This window comes from Falco rusticolus, chromosome 3 (assembly GCF_015220075.1).
Source record: "Falco rusticolus isolate bFalRus1 chromosome 3, bFalRus1.pri, whole genome shotgun sequence".
In the NCBI taxonomy this organism is placed as follows: domain Eukaryota; kingdom Metazoa; phylum Chordata; class Aves; order Falconiformes; family Falconidae; genus Falco; species Falco rusticolus.
This window is the reverse complement of record NC_051189.1, coordinates 60,371,321-60,386,481: the sequence shown is the minus strand read 5'-3', so window position 1 is coordinate 60,386,481 and position 15,161 is coordinate 60,371,321. Positions and strand designations below refer to the sequence as shown.

The following is a 15,161-nucleotide window of genomic DNA, read 5'->3' as shown; positions in this document are numbered from 1 at the left end:
GCTATGCATTTTTTTAAATACCTTCAGGGATGGTGACTTCATCATCTCCCCGGGCAGCCTGTTCCAATGTTCGGCCACCCTTTCAGGGAAGAAATTTTTCCCAATATCTATAATCTAAACCTTCCCTGACATAATTTGAGGCCGTTTCCTCTTGTCCTGTCACTTGTTATCTAGGGGAAGGGACCTACCACCCACTTGCCTACAACCTTCAGGTAGTTGTATGGAGCAATAAGATCCCCCCTGAGTCTCCTCCTCCTCTCCAGGCTAAACAACCTCAGTTCCATCAGCTGCTCCTCACAAGACCCTTCACCAGCTTTGTTGCCCTTCTCTGGACATACTCCAGCACCTCTACATCCCTCTTGAAGTGAGGGGCCCAAAACTGAACCCAGTATTTGAGGTGCAGCCTCACCAGTGCTGAGTACAGGGGGACAATCACTGCCCTGGTCCTGCTGGCCACACTATTTCTGATACAAGCCGGGATGCTGTTGGGTTCTTGGCCCCCTGGGCACACTGCTGGCTCATGTCCAGCTGGCCGTTGACCAGCACCCCCAGGCCCTTTCCCACCAGGCACTTCCCAGCCGCTCTGCCCCAGCCTGTAGCGCTGCGTGGGGCTGGTGTGACCCAAGGGCAGGGCCCGGCACTGGGCCTGGCTGCACCTCATACAACTGGCCTCGGCCCATCGGTCCAGCCTGACCAGGTCCCTCTGCAGAGCCTGCCTGCCCTCCGGCAGATCAACACTCCCACCCACCTTGGTGCCATCTGCAGACTTACTGAGATTGCCCTTAACCCCTCATCTAGATCATCAGTAAAGATATTAAACAGAACTGTCGCCAACACTGAACCCTGGGGAACACCACTTGTGACCAGTTGCCCGCTGGATGTGACTCCATTCACCACCACTTGCTGAGCTCAGCCAGCCAACCAGCTTTTAAGCCAGTAAACAGTACACCCGTTCAGGCCAGGGGCAGCCAGTTTCTCCAGGCGGATGCTGTGGGAGACTGTGTGGAAGGCTTTACTAAGGTCCAGGTAGACACTATCCACAGCCTTTCCCTCATCCACTAGGCAGGTCATCTTGTCACAGAAGGAGATGAGGTTAGTTAAGTAGGACCTGCCTCTCATATCCCCATACTGGCTGGACCCCTTGGCCCTTCAGAACTATCTCCCAAGGGTCTCTGTCAGTCAGGCTCTTAAACAGGGCAAAGCTGGCCTCTGCAAGTCCAAGATCGCGATTCTGCTGACACCCCTCCTTACTTCTCCAATAATCAAAAACTCTATCATCTTAAGATCACTATGTCCAAGATGGCCTCTGACCACCACATCACCCACCAGTCCTTCCCTGTTTGTACACAGCAGGTCCAGTGGGGCATCTCCCCTGGCGGGTTCTCTGACCAGCTGTGTCAGGAAGTGATCGTCCACACACTCAGGAACCTCTTAAACTGTTTCTTGTCCACGATGTGTATTTCCAGCAGACATCTGGTAGGTTGAAGTTCCCCATGAGGACAAGGGCTAGTGATCTGGAGAGCTCTCCCAGTTGCTTGTAGGATGTTTCATCTGTCTCTCCATCCTGATTGGGTGGTCTGCAAAGGACTCGACCAGGATGTCCGCCTTGTTGGCCCTGCCTCTGATTCTTGCCCATAAACACTCAGCCCTATTGCCACCATTATTCACCTCTAGGCAGTCAGTGCTCCCTGACATACAGACTTACCCCACCACCTCTCCTTCCTAGTCTAACCCTCCTGAAGAGTTTGTAGCCCTCCATTGCAGCTCTCCAGTCTTGTGAGTTACTCCACCATGTTTCTGTGATGGCAGTTATGTCATAGTCTTCTTGCTGCATAATGGCTTCCAGCTCTTCCTGCTTGTTGTCCATGCTTTGGGCATTGGCATAGATGCACTTCAGCTGTGCTGTTGATCTCACCTCCAACCCTGGCATGCTGCCCCTGGGCTCATCTCTAATGAGCTTGGTTTTATTCCCTTCCCCCTTTGAATCTATTTTAAAGCTTTCTAGATGTCCCCTGCTAACCCCTGACCTAGTTAACTCCTGACCTAGAATCCTTTGCCCCCTGTGAGGCAGATGAAATAATGATAGGAGAATGGATGCCCATGTACCTGGGCAACTCATGGAAAGCACTGTGGCTGCCTAATAATTTCTTGATTTGAAAGGGGTCAAGGCAGGTGACTTTCTGGCAATGCTGAAAATTGTCTCTTTTTCCTGGGGAGAAAAAAAAGGCTAAAAAAGAGTAAAGAATTGGCTGACAAACCGAAATCCTACTGAGATGGTGTTGAGAGCTTCTGGCGGTTTTACAGTTGGAGTTTGCTGCTTGACACATTTAGTTACGGAGTCACTTAAATATCTCTTCTTTCTCTTGGCTCTTTGACACCTTGCTGCTGCTTGATAAGCCTGACAGGTGACTTGGGCTGCTGTGCCAGCGGTACGTAATTGCCTCACAGTTCTACCTGTTCTTTATCACCTGTAATTATACCTCAGCAACTAAAATTACAACCCAGTGCTTAGATGAAAGCAGCTCATGGAAGAGGAAAAGCAACTGTCTGAAGTTAAACCAAGGAAGGCAGATGGTATCCTGGAGGCTTTTTTGAGGAAGTTTTATAGTTCATTGACAAACTGATCTGAACAGCTGGTAGAGTAGGCACGTTCTCAGTGCTTGTGTTGACCCTGAGAGCTCACCCTGCAGCATCTTTGGATAGATCCCTTGGCTCATATCTAGCAAAAAAATGCCTGTCCTGTTCTGCCACACAGGAGCCTGATCAACTTTTCAAATACTCATCACGTATTTCTTGAAATTCACAATTGATTGTGCAAAGTTGATTATATTTGGGGAACTTCACCAGTATAGAAAGTGACCGTGCATCCCCTTAGCAGCTCAGTTTATGATAGAGCATCAAACCTTTACTGCTCAATAGAGTTCTGAAACAGAGTCTCAGTCCTTATCTTCACAGCCCAGATACGTAGCCAGGATGCTTGAATGATTGCTAAAACTTATTTTAATAGAACTGCTGAGAGGGGTGATGACTAGTGTCAGCAGCAATGGTCCACTAAGATTCTGTATTATAAGGTATAGCTCATCTGTAGAGGAGATTACAGATCACCTCTAGGGAAGGAACAACAACGTAAGTCTCATCAGTTTATGCTCTTAAGTGTGAGGGTGCCTTTGTTTTGACCTTTTCTAGCACAAATCCAACAAAATCAGCTACAGATGTTTTCTCATTTTCCCTTCAGGAGAGAAGCAATGTGTTAGATTTTCCTTAATGCAGTCTTAAAGGTACTCCTCTCCTGTGATTTTCATAAGAACCAAAACAGGGTAGAATAAGAGGAGTGTGTTTGAAAGAAGAAAGATTTATCTTACATACCTGTTGATTTTGGGCTGTAGTGAAATTGTATTAGATATTAAAACATTTATTCCTTTAAACAAAGAAAAAATCCCTGAGGTGAGGACAGCACTTCTTGATGTTGACACTTGTTTTGTGTTTAATCCTTGCGTGTATTTTGTGTGACCCTTTTTTTTCTTCCTCCTTTTTCATAGAATATTGACTCTACACTTCACTATATTCACAATGATTCAGATTTGAGCACCAACAGTAGCTTCAGCCCTGATGAAGAAAGAAAATCCAAAGTGCAGGTAAATGACAATGATTTCTGGTTTTCCTACGTGTTTTAGATAAGTGGATTTTTTTTGTGTGTATGTGGGGATTGCTTTTATGCATGGTGTTCAGTCGTTTCTGGTGTAGCTTCTATTAAATATGGCAAACCTCTCAAATAAGTATTTTAAAATGTTCTGTGTCTCGAGAGATAATGGCTGATTTCAGCAGTTGCTTCTGTTTTAATTATGTATAAGAGATACCAGTATTTTTTGACATGAGGTAATGGTTGTTGTAGACTTCCAGGCTCTGGTTTCATTTGGTTTCATTTTCTATGGAACCTATCCTGTAATGGAAATTAGGTTATTGAGGAAACAGGATTTTTTTTTTAAGGGTTTTGAGTAGAACTGCCCCGACCCCATGACAGCTTTTTGCAGAAAAGTTGCAAGAGGGTTTCATTAAGCTTGAACTGTCTCTTTGTTATTTTTTCCCAAAAGGAATGACTGTTTGTTGTTACATAGTTCAGTATTAAGCATGCCACCTTGCACCAGTGTGATTCCTTGAGTGGGAACCTCAGTCCCTCTTGTTGCTTATGTAAGCTGAGCTATTTGGCAGCTGTGTTAAGGAAATCCTATTGTGCACCCCCTTGGGTAGAGTCAGTGCTTGAAGTAAACTGACAACAGCTGAAACAAAGACTGTGTTGAAGTCAACGCAAAGAGATTTTCACAAAATTTTAGTTCAGATGCTTTAATTTGTCAGTGGGGAGAAGTATTGGTCTTCACTGGAGATCTCTGTCTCTGGAGACGTCTTTTCCTTCCTGCTGAGTGTTTAGGGCAGGGGTCCTTGAACTACGGCCCGCGGGCTGGATACGGCCCCCCAGGGTCCTCGGTCTGGCCCCCGGTATTTACAGAACCCCGCCAGGGGTTGGGGGGGGAAACCAAGCAGCGGCAGATGGCTGCCTGCCACTTCATCCGTGTGCCGGCCCCCTGGTTAAAAGGTTTGAGGACCCCTGGTTTAGGGAGTCCAGAAGCGATATGGAACATGTATACTCTGCCCCCTCCCCTTCCCTCCCTCCCCAAGGCGTTGTAATTTAGTTTTCTTCTCCCTACCTCCCCAAGATTTTGAGAGGAACAGGAAAATTATTTTCGAGCGAGTCTCACTTGCTAATCTGCTATTTGTGTGGATAAGTTATAATGACCAATTTGCACAGCCTGTGAGCCTGAGTGTTTGTAGAAAGGTAGAATGTAGCGTCTTAATATCCTGGTCTGCCAAAGTAGACAGTGATCTGCCCATTCAACTGTTACTAAGTTAGTCTGTATATTTTCAAATAGCCCTCAGTCTTGTCATCGTTTCTTTGGAACTTTTTGGTGGAACTTATGAAATACAAACCCTTTTCATTCTTAAGAGATTGTAATTAAATCATACTCTATATTTGTGGGGGGAAAAAATTTTCTTCTGACAGCGTGCCCTGGAATTTTAGTAAGCCTCATGAAAATTTACTGAAAATAGTATAAACGCTCTACCCTTTTCTTGCTGTAGGATGTTGTACCTCAGGCCTTGCTAGATCAGTATTTATCAATGACTGATCCATCTCGTGCACAAACAGTTGATACAGAGATTGCCAAACACTGTGCCTACAGCCTGCCAGGTGTGGCACTTACGTTAGGCAGACAGAACTGGCACTGTTTGAAAGATACCTACGAGACACTGGCATCTGACATGCAGGTAAGCTCAAGAAGCTCTGACAGTGAATGCTCTGAACTGTTACGATGATTTGTCTTGTTTAGTGGGTGTTGGGTTGCTCTGCTCTCTCCAGTGGGAATGTGAAGGAGAGGTCTCCAATTTTCTCGGCTCGCCTGAGATCTTGTGGCAGTGCTTGGGGTTCTCATAGGTATGAGAATTTGGGCTGTGCTGCTGTGCATGAGCAGACATGTGCCCCTGCAGGCATGTCTGGAGCTCAGTGAGTCAGCCTCACACCAGGCCTTTTTCGGTGGCCTTTTGGTGCTGTATCCAGTTAGTCATAAGGGAATAACATCACCACCACCACCACGCAGTGTTGCTGTTTTAAAAACAAATACTGGAAATAACAGCATTTTCCTTGTCAGGTGGTATGGAGGTAACTGTGCATTTTACTGTTGGTTTACAGTTGTTCCCCATTCCTCCTTTGTTTCCTTTTTTGGAGATGCTCTTTTTATGTTTTGGGTTTTTTAACATTCTCAGACTACTTCACCTCTCTTGAACTTGCTGGTTGCTATGTCAGAGCAGCGGTTCTCGGTGATGTGCAGTGAGTAATTTTATACATAGCTATTGCTCACATTTTCCAAACTCTTTTGAAGCCATTAAAAACAACTAGCTAATAAATTTAAAAATTAAATATAAACAAATTACTCTGTGTTCAAAACTGTCCAGAGTTTATCACCAGTCTAATCTAAACTAAGATTGAATCACTAAACCAGGGCAAGAGAACAATACACATGTTAATTGGAAAGTGCTGGCTAAAGAATGGATGCTTTTTTCTTTTTGAAAAGACTTACTTGAAATAGTTACTGTATTAAAACAGTGCCCCCTCGGTTTAGGGCGAGTAAAAGCTCTACTGGTCCTTAGACTGCTGAGCACTCGATGTGGATGAAACTTTACCTGTTATGGAAGCTAAAATATGCCAGCTGGAACACTGTTGGATATATCTTATGCTGTTCTATATATTAAACAACTGAGAGAGTAGTAGTGTGGAACTAATTTATCCAAAAGAATTTATAGCAGAGTGTAACATGTGGAAGAGCGCCGATGTCAGGAATACTGTTCTCCTTCCCGACACCTGGAAAATTGAAATATTTTCATTACTCTGTTTGCCTAGTTCCTTGATACTCAGGTGGAAGAAGTGATACCTTGTCATTTGTCCATGCCACCCTTCCCCCCACCCCCCCTTTCTTTTTGTTTTTAAATTCGCCATTTAATTTTCAGTTGTTAATTGAGATGCTGTGGAATATATTTGTTAAGTGCTGTAGCTCACTGGGAGTCACACTTGGATACTGACCCTCAAGTTAAAATAGAGCATTTCAGATGATACATCAATAGAACTTATTTATTTGTTTTACAGTGGAAGGTTCGGCGGACACTAGCATTTTCTATACATGAACTTGCCGTCATCCTTGGAGACCAGCTTACAGCTGGAGATTTAGTTCCTGTCTTCAATGGCTTTTTAAAAGATTTAGATGAAGTCAGGATAGGTGTGCTTAAACACTTGCATGACTTTCTGAAGGTATGTCTGTGTTCAACTCTGGGCAAGTGCAGTTATGTGTTTTGCTTCATTTAGTTGTACGGACTTTTTAAAATAGCACAGTATAACTCTATGGGAATCTATGCAGATGTCGGTTGAATACTAGAATGTATTGCTGATACTTTCTTTTCTCTGAAGAGCCTGGTTCATGCATGTTTATTCAGTATATAGATGCAAGCGGATAGTATTAAGTTTTTTTTGACAGCTCTAACCTCTCTACACAGCTTACTTCTCAAATTTCTTTAGGAGTTTTTGTGTTAACTGCCTCATTTTTGGAGCTGAAAGACACAGTTTGTAAAATCTTCTAAAATCAATGCTATCTTTACTGCTTACCCGTCTTGTTTCCTAGAGTAAAAGTAGAGAATAGATTTTCATTTCAGTAGTGCCCCATGTGATTTTACAGACTTAAGCATGATAGGGTTTAGCCTAGGAAAGCAACACTATTGCTGAACGTATTTTTTTTCTAAATTGAAGAAAGTTTTTCATTAGTTGTACTTTAAAGCTGCTCTTCTATGTGCTTATTGTAGCCTACGCTTTATGTAAGCTTATATTTATTGTTACAGCTTCTTCATCTTGACAAAAGACGAGAGTATCTTTATCAGCTTCAGGAATTCCTCGTGACTGATAACAGCAGGAACTGGCGTTTCCGTGCTGAGCTGGCTGAGTATGTAGTTTTCTGGATGCTTGTTTTTGTTGTTATGGATATGTAAAAATGATAAAATGATAGAATAGATATTTTACAGTGACATTATTAATTTTTAGTTAGTGGATAGTCCCTATCCTCCACTCGTTCCTGTTGCTTAAAAATTCCCAGTAGCTGTATATCACTGAAAATATTGGAATGTGAATGTCTTGTTCCATCACCATATGCTGGAAGCATTACCCTTCCATAGAAAAGAAATTGCCAAAAGAGAAGACCACATCTGGTTGCTCTTGAAGTCAAATAGAAGTGGTTTAGCTGTTTGGTTTCGAGTTGCTGTATTTGATGAGTAGGCTGAATTTGTGACAGTGAAATGGAGGAGATCGAGATCTTGAGGGGAGTAAAGAAAGTGAGCAGCAGAGTAGTGACCTTGGACTTCATCTGAGCAGACTTTAACTTTTTCGTGGAACTGGTAGGGGGGCTTCTATGGAAGGCAGCTCTGAAGGGTCAAGTTGCTCAGGAAAGCTAACAGAGGAAGGGGCTTCTGAAATTCAGTGAGGGACAGATGCCAAATCCTGTGCGTGGGAAGGAAGAGCCTCTGACAGTGATAAAGACTGGGGACTGGCTGCCCTGGGAGCAGCTCTGCTGGAAAGGCCCAGAGTATCACGGAGGATGGTGAGCTGCACGTGAGAGAGCAGTGTGTCCTGGCAGCACAGTCCTGGGCTGTATCGACAGGAGCGCAGTCATTATCTGCCAAGGGAGCAGATTAGCCCCCTCTAGTCAGCACTCACTAGATCTCATCTGGAGTCATACATCCATACCAATACAAGAAAGATGCTGATTGGCTGGAACAAGTTCTGCAGAGGGCCACCAAGTTGATCAGGGTTGCAACACTCATCCTGTGAGGAGACACTTTGTGACCAGGGCTTTTCTAGCAGGAGTGATGAAATGAGCACGTAGTAATGACTATGACGGTGTATCTTTTGAATTAATTTTGAAAGACCTAGTTTAACAACTCATCATGATGCCATGATGTTTTTGCTGCATTTAAGTGTTGCTTTGATTTAATAACTATAAATCACTTACCTGTTACTGTGGTACGGAGGCGTTCAATCAGCTGCTTGTGACGTGTCATGCCGCTTCTCTTGACATGCTTTCTACCATTCATGACACACTAGTGTCTGCAACTTGCTGAAATCTTGATGAACTCACTACAAATTGAAGAAGACTGGTAATTTGTCTAGTTGTCCAGTATACTCTGAAATAGAGAAAGTTTATTGATTCGGTAAATCAGTGGACGGAGGTTACTTACCAGACTTAAAGAGTAGTGACTTTGTAGCTGTACATGTGTTATGTGTGAGATGTCTTTACTAGGTATTCAAATGTGCGTGCACACTGCGGTGTCCTTCACAGCTGGATCACTGTGCTGCATGTACATTGTAGCTGTTACCAGGATCCCTGCCTTGTAAATGCAACATTGGTTTCCTTGCCTTTTCCCCTAGTTCTTCATTCTTTGAGCTCATGCATGCATTATTGTGAATAAGTGGCAATTTAAAATTTGTAAGTGACCCATAGTCTGACTGATAGCACTGAAAAATAGATTTTACTTTTCAGTAACTTTATTATGGCCACTTTGCATATTTAGCAAGTGTTGTCTTACAAATGATCATATTCACAGTTAAAGCTACCTTTCTTCTTATTATAATGTACTCTGGTTCTTTTTCCATCTTGTAGGCAACTGATCTTGCTTCTAGATCTGTACAGTGCCAGAGACATTTATGACTACTTGCGACCTATTGCTTTCAGCCTCTGTGCAGACAAAGTGTCTTCTGTCCGTTGGATTTCTTACAAGCTGGTAAAACAATCTACGTAAATTCAGGATTTCAAACTTCTGAGGGTTGGTGGTCAGAAGTAATTTTTTGTATTTTTTTTTCTTCTCATTTCTTCAAGGTTAGTGAAATGGTAAAAAAGCTGTACCTGGCTTCAACATCAACCTTCGTGGTAGATCTCATGAATGAACTTGTTGAAAAGTTCTGTAGATGCCGCAAATGGTCTGGTCGGCAAACTTTTGTCTTTATTTGCCAGGTGAAATGTCTTTTTGTTCGTCTTACTTGGTTTTGGGAGGCAGTGGTGGTAAGAATTAAGGGGAGATAGCCGCTGGAACTCTTCAGCTGTCTATTGACACTATTTTAATCAACATGTGAGAACTCTGTTTCCAATAGGTTTCATAGCTGCTTTCTTCTGTGTTGCTCCGTAGGTGAGCTTTAGTGCATCTTCAGCTTAGCATATTAACATCAGCTTGTTAAATCTGGTGTTGAATGTAAAACAAAAGCATAGCAAAATAATCTCTAAATTGGGAAGCCGCTTTGTTACTCGGCATGAAATGAGATTTTTACAGTATGCTGCAGCAGCCTGCTGCTTTTTTGGGTTACCCTTCAGAAATCAAGCACTAGGAATTGCCTAGAACTCTGTAGCCAACTAGTGCAGCTTGGTCAAAACCAATGTATTCTTAGCAAAATAAGCAGAAGAGTTGAAACTAGCTGGGGTCCTGAGGAAATGGTCACATTTGGAGGCAGTAGCAGAGGTGCAGTCTGGGAGCCAGCATGACTGCTGCCCAAGTGGGACAGTTCTTTGAAGTATTTGGAGAAATGCGAGCTTTGAGTGTATATAGAGAAACATGTTTGGGTGCAACAGAGGCTTATTGAGATGAATCATTCTTATCATAATACAGTACCTAGTTAAAAGAAAGAGTAAATCAGTCTTGAGAAGGATTGGGAAAGTCTTTTACTTTTCTTCCCTGTTTTTCAAATGATACGGTGATTAAAAAAACCCCAAACAGTAAAAATAAGTTGCCAGCCTTCATGCAAAATAAAGTGGGCTTCTAACCAAGCCTGAATTTCCTCAACACTAACTTGCTGCATTGTGTATGACTTTGTGCTAGAAAGTATTGTACCATATTTTGTAACGTTGTGGATACACCTACTGTATTTGTGCTATGAGGGCAATAAGATCTGTTAGCTCTGATTATGTGTTGGGATTTTATCCTCACTGTGCTGAAATGTAATGAAATTGTTTCTGTGCTCTTGCCAGACTATCAGCGAAGACGACTGCCTGCCCATGGACCAGTTTGCTGTGCATCTGTTGCCACACTTACTACACTTGGCATCTGACAGGGTTCCAAATGTTCGAGTCCTGCTTGCAAAAACATTGAAGCAAACCCTTTTAGAGAAAGGTTAGTCACAGAGAGAGTTGCAGTGAGCTCACTGCGTATCTTTTTGTCCCTCCGCTTTCCTGTAGTCAGCTGGGAAAGAAGAAACAACATCAGAAGTGGGTCACACTTGCTTTAACAGTTTCCTTGGTGTGGGATGTTACCTTGGCGGACATAAACCCACAAACCTTGTTGTGGCATCAGAGCCACTGTTTGTAATGCTGAGGAAATAAGAGTTCTTGCTCATATGCCAGCCTGCTCTTTTGGTACCATTTTCCCTGAACAAAGTAGTTTGTGGAGTTGTCGTCAGGGCACAGAAAGCACACATGAACAACTAGCAACTGTGAGCTTGTTGAGCAGTGCCCTTTCTTCAGTTAAAAAAAATTTCTGTTAATGTTCTTTGTAATAAAAGAAAGAGAAATCCTTACATACAAATCCACCATCTGTTTTCTTACTGGAGATGTCAGCTGTTTGTTTTTTATATTTTATGGTAGCAGTGGGAAGAAAGTTTCTCTGGAGTATCTTCAGGGAAATTAGACTTCCAACTTTCAAACTGCAGTGCATGGCAGGTGCCAGAAGAGTCAGTGGTGCTCGGTGCCCAAAGTACTGTAAAGGAAAACAGCATCAGAAATACTATGCTATTTTGTAAACAAGCAGTGTCCACACTCGGAACACTTCATCCAGTTCTGGTCACTTTCTCAGAACCATAGACCGGCTTGAGGACTGTTGTTTGTAGTGTAGAAAGCGTGAAAATAAATGCAAAATGTTCAGGGCACCGGACAACACAGAGGATGCCAGCACAGTGAGAGCTAGGCTACTGCTAGCTGTCCTGTGCACGCTGGAGACTCTGAGTAAACATATGTAGGCAGTTAAGATGGATCAGCTGATGTGCAGTAACTTACCCTCTTGTAAACTGTGCCAAGGCTGTCACTGTTACTGTGTAGTATTGATATTTTTGTTGTTGTCCTCGCTATTTTTGTGTTCCTCTACCTGGACGGTACACCCCCATTGCGCATTGCCACTATGTCAGCTTATAATACAGATAGTCCCTGCCTCAAAGATGTTACGTATATGATTAGGGATGGTGGATAGATTATGAAAGGCAGATTTAAAAAACAAGTTCGGAAGTTTTTAAACCTCGGATCTAAACTGCCCTTTCTGAGCTTTTTGTAGTTACGTCGCTTTTATGCAGTTTGCCTAGTTCATGAAAACTGTCAGATGTTGTAACTTCTTCCACTCTTATTTCATGTTACCCGTTTTATTGTTTGATAATTATTTGGCAATGGAATTGGAACTGAAATGGAGTGGCATGGCCATGGGTTTGTGATACCTTCCGTCACAACTAGAAGCACACTCCTTCCAAGTCTCTTGCAGGTTGTTTTTCCTCTGCTTATGGAGTCTGTCATGCTTACTTCTATACTGAAGGACCGTAGAAATCCTGTACTCTAACGCAGCACTGTTAGAGCCACTGTGCTTTGAATGATTCTCATTTATTCTGACATGGAATGATTTAATTTTTTTAAAAGTGAATTTATAGGTATATTCAGAAGCATATTGTGTGTCTGCTCAGATATTCCGGTTTGACTATACGTGTACGCGGTCTTCTGAGGTTTTGAACCTCATGATAGTATGCTGAGGTTTGTGTTGAAGTATCTGCTGTCTTTTCTTCCTGTAAGTCTTGTGCATTTTCTCTTACAGAATATTTTCTGAATTCTGCCAACTCTCATCAAGAAGCTGTGGAACAAACAATTATGGCGCTCCAAATGGATGATGACAGTGATGTCAAATATTTTGCAAGCATACACCCTGCCAGTACCAAAATTGCAGATGATGCTATGAGCACTGCTTCATCAACGTATTAAAAAGTTCTGAATGTTGCTATAATTAAAAAAAAAAAATTAAATTAAACACACTGTCCTCAAATGCTTCTAAAATGGTTGATCTAGGACAGCCTCTTTGGAAGGAGAGATTTCTTGCCAGACTTAACAGGTAGATGTTATCTAAACCTGGTAACAGGAAATTTTAAGTCAAGAGAAGTAAACATACCTGTGTCAGCTTGACTTTAGAAAAACACTGCTCAGAGGATTATTTTTGCCACCGAAGCCTTAAATCTTCTGTCTTCCTGAACAAATGAAACTTGAATTGGCAGATCATTTTAATTGTAGAAAGGATGCGATTTCCAGAGACCTGCATTGTTTCTCCTGAGGAGTTAACTTAGTAAGTATTTTCTGTAGCAACTGATAGATGAAATGGCCAGAAAGGCAAATTTATACCAGGATGCAAGACCTCCAGTATTAGCGCTAAAAGTTTTTATCATTCAAGGAGTTGATTGTGCAGCTGGGCACACCCTTAAGTGGGAATAGCTTTGATGTTTGTAAATGGGAAAAGTAGAAATTTGGATTTCTCTTAAGGGCTCAGTGCTAACACTAAACTAGAATTTGATTTTAATCCTTAAATGCAGCATATTGCTGTACCCATTAGCAGACAACTTTGCTGAGTACCTGTGTCCTAATTATTTTCATGCTGGTCATGACCTAAAGAAAATTTATTAGCACATGTGCTTTAAGTCAGGTATTTTTAACTTGATCATGATTGGCTCTGAGGTGCAACTTTTTTCTTCATATACTGTACATATCTGTGAGCCTCCTTGGAGAGCTGCAGTCCTTACTCATGTTGTTTAAAGCTGTTGTGATACAAGTTGTTCTCTACTTGTCCAAATAAAATTTATTAATAAGATTCAAAGCAATCTTGTGACCTTTTTAAGACATTAAAAGAATAAGTTTGAAATTTAAGTGGTCGTCTTTTTTTCTAGTTCTTTACACTCTGATGGCTGTTGCAGGGGGAAGTGGTTTGCTTAGTGATTGTGAAGAATTTTTCATTTTGAGATGGAGTGTACTACAGCACAGGTATGCCGTGGCTGTGTAATTGAGGTTTTGCTAGATTGTCTTTCAAGCATCCCTGTTGTGCTTGGGAACCTGTCGCTCCGGTGTGAAACGGCATCTTTGCTAAAGTGAGTGTGAGTATCCACCTCAGTGCAGATTTACAGGAAACTGTGAGCTGCCCTTAACCTACCTTCAGTCCCTTGACTGCTTTTGTTTCCTCTCATTTAAAAATACTGATACAATATCTTCCTCTGTGTCTTCCAGGGGCAACTTGCTTAAATCAGCTTTCTCCAGCCTGGCAAACCTGAAGTGTATGAAGCTTATTTTCTTGAGGAAGTAGAAATGGTTTATGTCAGCTTATCTTTGATGTATTTTAGCAGAACTTTTTCATTTATCAGTCAGGTGCCCAATACTCTCAAGTTCAGCCTCAGGCAGGCATGTGTTTTTTTTGTGTGGCCCTCTTTTCTTGGGAAAACCGATTCCTCTGCAGTTTCTTCTCTGGTAAACAGAAAGCTGCTCTTTACTCCCCAAAGGCTTGCTTCTTGATTCCTGAGCATGGCCATGGACGCATGATACAGAACCATCTCTGTCTGCCTTGAAGCTTGGTGGGTTTGGGGTTTTTTGTTTGATTTTTAAAATATTTTTTTATTTATTTTAGGGTTGGAGTTTGTTTTGTTTTGGGTTTGGTGGGGTTTTTTTTTGTTCTGGTGTAGAGGTTTTTTTTTTCTTTCCTTTTAGATTTTTCCTTTGCTTGTCCCTTTTTCTTTTCAAAATTGGCTTAAAATTTGAAGAAGTAACTATATGCCCAGGTCAGAAGTTACTGTAGTATAGGTAATATTCTCATCAGGTGTTCTCCTCCTCATGTTCTCTAAGAATTGTTCAGAAATCATGTGCAAATCTCTAGAGAACTAGGCAGGGTGCCAGCAGACTGTCAGAAAGCAGTGAGCTCTTCAGGCGGGAGGGTATCTGAGCTCTCCCTGCTGACATGGAGAACAACTAAAAGTAACTAGCCCTTTCCCAGGCCAGATGATTTCCATTTGAGAAATGCGTGTTGAAGTCCAGTTAATTTCCACATTTTTTGGAGGGTACATAAATCCCTTTGTTTTTTGCCTCAGTGACGGTTGAATTGTAGTTGGGTCACGTGTGTGATTTCTAAGGTGAATGGCATCAGCTTTTTGTTGAGACCAGAGCATGCTTCAGGTCATCTTCTAACTGTGAATGGAATGCAGTACTCGCTGGAGGAGTAGTGAGACTTAATAAATAAATAAATAAATAAAATCTTAGCGTTTGAAGTCCAGAATGAACATATCCAACCTAATTCCATTACTGTACTATCTACTTGTTCCACTAGTCCAGTAAAATGAAGCATTATATCTGATCCATTTAGGTATTTTCTAGTTATTTAAGGGTAAGACACCTTTAAGTTGAAAAAAATGAGACCGATCTTGCCGATGCTTTATTTCTCTGTTCTGTGTTTCTTCAGTACTGGTGTGGACTTGTGAATTTGAGGTAAAGTTTGAGGCTTTTCCTAAGGAAAACTGAGTGGTTTCAGTTGCAGAG

The 15,161-nt window shown here is 42.1% G+C and overlaps 1 protein-coding gene across 7 annotated transcripts in view; it reads left to right on the top strand.

Moving 5' to 3' along the window:
- PPP4R1 (protein phosphatase 4 regulatory subunit 1) overlaps positions 1–13,511 on the top strand; it is a 66,286-nt gene extending 52,775 nt beyond the window's left edge. For all 7 annotated transcript variants that reach the window (XM_037381473.1, XM_037381472.1, XM_037381470.1 and 4 more), the window contains 8 exons: positions 3,540–3,635; positions 5,134–5,319; positions 6,692–6,853; positions 7,435–7,535; positions 9,246–9,366; positions 9,462–9,596; positions 10,602–10,743; positions 12,418–13,511. In XM_037381473.1, the coding sequence (XP_037237370.1) occupies positions 3,540–3,635; positions 5,134–5,319; positions 6,692–6,853; positions 7,435–7,535; positions 9,246–9,366; positions 9,462–9,596; positions 10,602–10,743; positions 12,418–12,581 (1,107 nt within the window). In that variant the 3' untranslated portion in view covers positions 12,582–13,511. The remainder of the gene's footprint in view (positions 1–3,539; positions 3,636–5,133; positions 5,320–6,691; positions 6,854–7,434; positions 7,536–9,245; positions 9,367–9,461; positions 9,597–10,601; positions 10,744–12,417) is intronic.
- The last annotated feature ends 1,650 nt before the right edge of the window (positions 13,512–15,161 follow it).